The 8,684-nt window shown below is 32.0% G+C and overlaps 1 protein-coding gene across 1 annotated transcript; it reads left to right on the forward strand.

The window, feature by feature from the left end:
- Window positions 1-219: 219 nt before the first annotated feature.
- On the forward strand, window positions 220-7,591 carry LOC148615669 (uncharacterized). The gene is made up of 3 exons (XM_088582145.1): window positions 220-376; window positions 6,268-6,430; window positions 7,099-7,591. The coding sequence occupies exons 1-3, from the start codon at window positions 290-292 to the stop codon at window positions 7,524-7,526; spliced, it is 678 nt and encodes a 225-aa protein (XP_088438271.1). The 5' UTR covers window positions 220-289; the 3' UTR covers window positions 7,527-7,591.
- The last annotated feature ends 1,093 nt before the right edge of the window (window positions 7,592-8,684 follow it).

Consider the following 8,684-nt stretch of genomic DNA (forward strand, 5'->3'; position numbering starts at 1 on the left):
ATCAGAAAAAAAGGAAGGTAGCAGTCATATGATCTTTAATTGAAAACAGGGAATGTATATTAAGTCCCTGTTTAAAATAATAATAAAAAAAAATTAACTGTAAAGACACTCCCTGGTGTATCAGAGATATGTCAATGTAACTCCGTGTCACGTTATTAGGAACTACATATAAAATATTTTTGACGAGTGTCGAACGTGTGTGACGGTATCGGAATGTGACGACTTTTCCGAAAGTGAATCTAAATTTATTGGCGTTTCATCCCCCTTCTTAAATGTTTCCCAAAGAAATATGGGAGAAGAAGTTGATCGGACAGTTTGGGTTGGAAATCTTTCAGACAGAATAACGGAGGAAATATTGTTTGAGTTATTTTTACAGGTCATTGTTATGTTTTTTTTTTCTTTGATATCTATTTTAGACACCGGTGGCGATATTGATTCCTCAAATTTGACTTATTTGTCTTATAAATTCGATCTTCGCATAGATATATATACAATTGTAAAATCGTTTTTTTTATTATTATTATTAATGGATTTTAGATAAGGTAAACACAATCATGGCAATGTGCACATGGCTACATGCAAGCTTCACAGCCCTGTTAAACAATATACATTCAGAAACAGATATACCTTATGACAGTGATTTAGCTAGCGCTCATCATTTTCGCCATTTACGAAAGGATTTCATAAATGACAAAAATGTTTTAGATCGTTTTCGTCACTTAAAATTCCAAAAGTGTATAAAAAAATTCCATTCAAGAAGTATTTCAGATAAACTTAAATAAAAATGTTGTTAAAAACTGTCAATCGAAAGTTACATAATTTCATCTGGCCTTACACTCTGACAAGTTTATGACCCCAAGCTTGGTAATTACCTGGTCAACCAGGTGTGAAATACAATCTATTGTTGTTAACCTGGCACCCATGATAAGTGCATCGTTAATAATCCTTTAAAATAACAATTTACTAATCGTTTGATCATCAGGACCACAAAAGATAATCCCAGGGTTCTCACTCAACTTAAGCAGGCCGTTTTCGACCGCCGAAAAAAGTCTCGAGTTGACTCAAGACATTTCTGCTTTTAAGTATGTTTAAAGTGTAACTTATATATATCCTTATTTTAAGGATTAGTCGTGTTAAACGATTTCTATCTTCAATGGATACCGACCAATAATACTCCCATATAAAAACAAACCCTTTACGAACCTCGTAACATATATATATATATATAGATAGCTATCTGTTTTTAGAAATTTAAATGCACACAAAAACAATGTCTCCGATGTTTGACTGGTCATCTCATGGATTTCAATTAATTTTAACGCAATAGCGGACAGTTAGGAAATATTAATCAACGATAAATATTTATTTTATGATTCTCTTTTCTTCTTTAAACGAAATCACAATGATTACGAACATCTTCAATTCTACTCATGATCTGGGGTCAAAATCCACTAGAAAAGTTCCACCCAGCAGTAAGATATCATGCAGTAACCGCTTACAGAGTGCAACATTCTACAGTTGGCTATGCCAATGTGGTCAACCTCCTTTCTATCTGTCTAGTTTCTGCATTATCTTCTGGTGACTGAGAGGGGATTTAGTAGGTACTATCTGATCAAGACCTATCTTAAGAACAGGCTCAAGGTTTCATCAATCAATTCTCTTCAAAAGATCTGTCTCCATCGTTCTGATTTGAGTAGTTTTTGGTTGAAGAGGGCTTTTGAGGTGTGGTGTTTGGCAAAGGACAGGAGGATTTTCTCTTATTAGTTGAGTGTCAGGTCATACCGTAATATAGCTTATGTCAAATAGTAGCTATTTTTAGACTGAATCATCAAAGCTTTGTCATGATGTAAAAAAAAATTCTATTTTACTATTTTTCTAACAATTTTATTTTATCAAGTAACACATATGTTTTCTTATAGAAAATAAGTTATTTTGTTGTAACATTTATTGTATTTATTGTTATACCTGTATCTGTAAACTTAAAATGAATATATTAAGAGTGTTTATGTGTTTAGTTTATGATACTACTGACTATTTTCAAAATTCTTCTGCCCATAATATGCCGTTCGTGCCCTACGCAAAAGTGACTAAAGCCTTCAAAATCCTAGCTACAACTCTGCTTATGATAGAATAAATTAAATCCAATTATCAATGATTACCCCATCAGGAAGTATCTAAAACACTTTGAAATGCAAGAATTGATTAAAGAAAATGGATGACATTTGTTTACACTTTTGTCATGTAGCTTTTTTGGTGCGAAAATTGGTAAACAAACAGAATTAGGATTCCTAAAATCTAATTAAGGAAATACTGAAGGCATTAAGTCATGATATTCAAAAAGAACAATTAATGGTAGTTTGCTAGAAAAAAATTTGAAAATAAAATAAAGTTTCTTGAACATTTATAAATAAAAAATCTATAAAAAATTATATTTTGAGATAAATTTCATTAGACAAAGGACAAAGGTTTGCATGTTTTTAAATCAGGGATTTTATATATGAGCACAGTAATATAAAGTCCTTGGTAGAAATAAAACACCAGTTTCTGGAGTAGTACTTTCATTTTACATATGAAAAGTGACAAATGGTTTTAGATCCCGACAAAGACTGGAGCTAAAAGCCTTTTTAATACATGCATCAAGAGTGAATCTTTGGTACATGTATGTCCTGAATGAAAGATAACTCATCAGTGGACTAAATACTTAATTTAAAAAGATTAGAATTTTTTTTTTGGGCACCCATTTTGGCTCTTATTTCTGAAAATTGGCAAAAAAAAATTGCAGCTGGTGATTTTTCTGGTGGCAGAATTTTGGAAGCCAGAGCAGCCCCTGATATATTACTGATAAGTGTTGCTAGTTTTCAAGGATTTCATTAGACTACTATAAAAATTCTTGCTGTTAGTAATCATTTAATAGTAAATTTCGGGTCAGATAGATCTCCCTTAACAGGCACTTTGCGCTTCAGATGCATTTACCGTTCATGACCTAATTATAGCAAAATCTATTAATAGAATTCTTACTGTGTGCTCTTTTCTCTTATTTATGTACAATTGTTTGGACAAAGTATGTCACCCAAGTTCTATAAATTGAAATTTGTCCAATTATTTACAAGATTCCACAGTATTACATAAATATTATTAGTTTGAGAATATTCATGTGTATATTGATCATTGAAAAAAAAAATATTAACTTCGTAAAATATTAATGATGTTTGTCTCTGCTCTTGGGTGTTCCCTGATGATGTTTGTACAATCTGCAAAATATAGCATGTCTAGAACGGCAAATCAATCAAGTAAGAAATCTGATTATGGATTGAAACCATCTGAAATTCATACCTTAAGGAAAAACATGCATGTACAGCTTGATTAAAAAATGTATAATTTTTTAATAATTCAGTACAGTATTTGTCTCAGTCCATTTAGAACATACATTGCGATGGTAGTTAAGTAGCATTACATCACTGTGAATAACCATGAAATCTCAGCATTATTAAGAATAACCAGCTTGATTCATGATTAATAAGAAAGCGAATGTATCCAATGATAAGGGCTTACCCATATCTTTGCTTATTCAAAGTTGATACCACTCTGTTGACATTTTCAAATATATGTTCTTTATACATTTGGCTAATATGATTTAGGCACAGCTTACAACCGAACATCGTAAGTCATTGATAAAAGGGAATATCTGAAAGGGATGAGACAGGATAGGTAAAACAGTTCATTAAAAAAATTTAAGTGTACCAGATCATCATCAAGATACTGTAAATGATTTAATGAATTTTCCATTGTTTCTGAACAAATTGTTTTTATTTTAAATCAATTTAAAAGGCTATTTTCACTTTGATATAACTTTCTTGACCTATTTCTGCGTACCTATCTGATATCTATTTTGGTTGGCTGGACGTAAATTATGTGTGTATCATTGGGCTCACATGCAATGCTCAATATAAAACCATGTCTAACTGTCCTGCACATCATGTCAGGAATAATAATCATCCCTTTTGGGATTTGGCAGTGGAGATATTATTTGTGGTCAAAACAATATCTCCATCACCAAATCCCAAAGGATTGGTACAGTTTAACATGTCAAACATGTACCCTAGACCAAACATTTTTTAGTTCCGTGACATTTTTTATTTGGATGTTTATATGGGCAAGACCTGTAGTTGCATGACATTTTTTATGTGGATGTTTGCATGGGCAACACAAAGTCTGCCTAAAAAAAAGACATCACGCAACTACAAAGTCTCATGTTATAGGACTAACCTGTACCCATACCAATTCACGGATACATGGATTAAAGATGGATAAATTTTTTTTATATACCAGTCAATTTTGATAAACCAACATATAACAATTGAAACAGAATGTTGGACGGAAAGTCACAGGACAAAAAGTTATGGACAAAAAGTCACGGATGGAAAGTCACAGGATAAAAAGTCACAGTGGAAATTGAGGACAAAAAGTCACACTCACAGGACAAAAAGTCACAAATAATAAAATGTTGATAATTTTTAAGGCAAATATGAAATAGAAATATTTTTTTTTTTATTTTTGGGGGGATTAATTTTTAGTTTTGTATTTTTTTTCAAGTAGTTTTTTTTTTTCAATTATGGTAAAATAATAAGAGTTTTGCTAAAGTTTACAGGCAAATATTTAATTTTTATGAAAAAGGTATTAAGATTGTTTTGAAGTATTATTTTTTTTCTTTTTTGTTGGATATACATTTGTAGAAGTGAAATTTCCAGTAGTTTTTTTTATGACCAATGAATGTGCTACAAAATCTGTATGACTTGATAGGAGGTGCATAGTGAAAGTTGTGAGTTTTGTTTGACCAATTAATGTGTGATTTTAAAGATGTATGGCTTCCAAGGAAATGCATGAACATCTGTTCAGACCTGCATGTACTAATTAAAACAACAATCTAATTGCTAAATAAACAATTTGGGGGTGATAGTTAGTAACTAGTTATTACAACATTTAACAATTTATAATCAGTGGGATAATTTAGGGCTTCTCTAGAAAGGAAAACAATCCAGAGGAGACAGCTAACTTTCATTTTTTCCAAAAATATATCTGTCCATGGTAGGGCTTTTATGAGTAAATGTCTGGCTTTTTGCAAAATTGGCATAAAAATTGACTTTCTGTGCTTATATTGTTGTTTGTTTATTGTTTTGTATAAAATGTCTATGGTGCTATATAAAGTATTATGACTTTTTGTCCTGTGACTTTTTGTCCTACCGAAATTGTGACTTTTTGTCCTGTGACTTTCCGTCCGTTTACCTTGAAACATACATGAATGCACCAAGTTTCAGTTTAAAATTCCAACTTCTATATAAAAAAGCAACTAAAATGTGCTTTGGCTACTGGCAAAGTTAGTATTGGGCTATGGGCACAGGTTACACATTTTGTTCTGTGATTATCATAGAATCAAGTGACCGTTTTCTTCCCTATGAAACAGCTGACGTTATAAGCTTTCGTGGAAAGATACATTTCTTGTTGGTTTAATGAAAGTAACTATTTAATAAACATACTAAATATTAAGATTTGTTACAGATAAAAGATACACCCAGATAGGGAGGATTCTCTTTAAAACTTTTATTTTGGTGTCCAGTGGATCACTAGAGTTTGATGAAGTCCACTCCTAAAATCCTCAAAATGATTTCTCCCATCTGGGAATATTTCAGAGTCACTCCAAGTACTTTTTTTTACCTTGTGTATTGTAATCATGTTCACCTGACAGGTAAGACAGGATGTAGGTGGTACTTCAAAGGATAATCAGGGCAATATAAAACTCCCAGCTGATAGTATTTTATTGCCTTCTGAAGAAAGTATTCCATGATCACTGCATGATTTTTATGGCATTTTGGGGAATTTCCTGGAGTTACTGTGAAAAGTGTCACCAAAATGGGTGTTTGAGAATCTATACTCTCTGAGTGTGCTGTAGGTAGTATGCATTTATAAAGATTAGAGAATAATAGTGTTTCTACATTGTACATGTATTTCTTGTTAAGAAAACTGAATTTTGTTAATTAATTATGACCTGTTTTGACAGAGAATCAACAAAAAATGTTGCTGCAAAGAATCTGACTGAGCAGTTTCTTCAAACTAAATTATATAGTGACCTTCTTGCCTCGAAATATCTTTGTTTTGTGTGACAAAGGGAACATAATTTGTCTGACTTGTCTGTCTTATATATAGATAATACCATTTTAAAACTGCACTTGCAATGTGCAGGAATACTAATTGTTATCAATTTAATTTTAGGCAGGACCTCTATCTAAAGTAAAATTAGCCACAGACAAAGATGGAAGATCCAAAAGATTTGCTTTTGTCACTTTTAAGCATGCTTGCTCTGTTCCATATGTCATAGATCTGATGACTGGGATATCGTTATATGGCTATAACCTTAAAATACAGACAAGGACAGGTGAGGAAGCCAAATAACTAGTTATAACATACAGTTTGACTACTGTTTGACTACTGTATGTATTTCTGTTTTAACATACAGTTTGACTACTGTTTGACTACTGTATGTATTTCTGTTTTAACATACAGTTTGACTACTGTATGTATTTCTGTTTTACCATAGAGTTTGACTACTGTATGTATTTCTGTTTTACCATAGAGTTTGACTACTGTATGTATTTCTGTTTTACCATAGAGTTTGACTACTGTATGTACTTCTGTTTTACCATAGAGTTTGACTACTGTATGTATTTCTGTTTTAACATATTGTTTGACTACTGTATGTATTTCTGTTTGGTTCATTCTATACCTAGGATTTTGATTAATTTTTTTTTTAATTAAATCATAAAATTTTTCATGCGATGATGTAATATTGGCTTACATGTTTAAAGTCTAATATAAAATACATAAGAAGCTATGAAATACATTGAATGTTAAGTGAGGTTTGAAATTTTTTTGTTTAACTTTATACACGCAATCACTAATATAATACACAAAAAAGAAAATTGGTTTACTATGAATAACCAAAGAAATTGAAAGTCACCAGGATTAGTAGATATTTTATTTATTAAATTTTACTGACTATTGCTTATACATTTAATCCATTCTTTGCATTTTCTTCACATCTAGGATCATCACATTCTCCTAACCCAATGAATCAACAGTCACCAGCCCAAAGTAGTCCACAGTATCAGGGTAATGTCAGTCCAATGGCAAGATCCAGCACTTGGCATGGTAAAGATGGAAGGTATGGACGTCAGAACAGTGACCCATATAACCCAAGACAAAGTCCAAGAGAAAATGATCGTTATGGTAACCAATATGGACCAAGTATGTCTCCTAGAAATTCTGATATGATGCCTTTACCACAAGGACAATATCAAGATGGAAACATGCAAAATATGGACCCTTTATCATTGCAAATACGCAGGGAAAGAATTTTACAGCAGCAGAAGGCATCATTAGATGCTCATCGACAAAGAAACTTTCAACCACCTAATCCCTATGGTAACACTGCCCCATGGCAGCAACAACAACGTCCTTACAGGAGATACTAAAGATCTTATGAGGAAACACACATGTATATTTTAATATTCCATAATAAAGACATTGTTTACTTTTACTCTGTCATTGTTTTAAATGTTTTCTTTATCTCATTTTCAATAGTTCATTGGAGGTGAAATTTAAGCTCTAGTGGAAAGGCCTATAAGCAAGTGAAGTAGTTATAGCATTTTATGTCATGTAATTTAGGGACATTTAACTAATCCTAAAGCAGTGTTAGTGTTTTTAATCATTTTTGTTGTTGGTGATCACTTATCAGATAGAATTTTGGGCATAAAAAATTAATTCCTGACTTTCGTAATAACAAAGATCATATATGTCAAGAATTGTCTTGTTTTAACTAAAGTTATCTTATAAATTAAATGAAAACATAAACAATGCACATGATATCCTATATGATCACATCATTCGATCAATGCACATGATATCCTATATGATCACATCATTCAATCAATGCCCATGATATCCTATATGATCACATCATTCGATCAATGCACATGATATCCTATATGATCACATCATTCTATCGATGCCCATGATATCCTATATGATCTCATCATTCTATCAAAGCACATGATATCCTATATGATCACATCATTCAATCAATGCACATTATATCCTATATGATCACATCATTCAATCAATGCACATGATATCCTATATGATCACATCATTCTATCAATGCCCATGAAGTTGGGAGGGGTATAGGAAACACGCTGTTTTCATATTAGTTTGTTCCTCCATACCCACCCACATATTGTAAGCATTACTACTCTAAACCACATGATGGATTTTGATGAAATTTAATAGGAAGGTTAGACATTGTATGTAGATGTGTATGAAGTGAGGGAATTAATGCCAGGAGATAACTCAACTTCAGATTTTTTATGTGACCATCAGCAAGTACAACTATTTGATGTATTGGATGAAATTTCATTAGAAGATTAGGAATCAAATAGAGATGTGGTTGAAGGAAAATCCCTGCAAAAGGTGGGGTTATGATTTAAGTGAAAGGTTCTCAGGATTAAAGTCCCACTGTAGGAGATTTCTAGTATTTCTAGTTCAGTTGCTTCCTGGCCACAAAGCTCCTTTTTGATGACAAAACCCATAGCTTAAGTTAATTCATATTATGTTTTCATCCATTTAATTGTATT

Source organism: Perna viridis, chromosome 5, assembly GCF_037379345.1.
Source record: "Perna viridis isolate PV_CMFRI_1.1 ecotype Kerala chromosome 5, ASM3737934v1, whole genome shotgun sequence".
Lineage (NCBI taxonomy): Eukaryota > Metazoa > Mollusca > Bivalvia > Mytilida > Mytilidae > Perna > Perna viridis.

Coding starts and splice junctions, on each gene's coding strand:
- LOC148615669 (XM_088582145.1), top strand. CDS start 290: ATGGGAGAAGAAGTTGATCGGACAGTTTGGGTTGGAAATCTTTCAGAC. Junction 377..6,267: donor TGTTTGAGTTATTTTTACAG/GTCATTGTTATG, acceptor ATTTAATTTTAG/GCAGGACCTCTATCTAAAGT. Junction 6,431..7,098: donor TAAAATACAGACAAGGACAG/GTGAGGAAGCCA, acceptor CTTCACATCTAG/GATCATCACATTCTCCTAAC.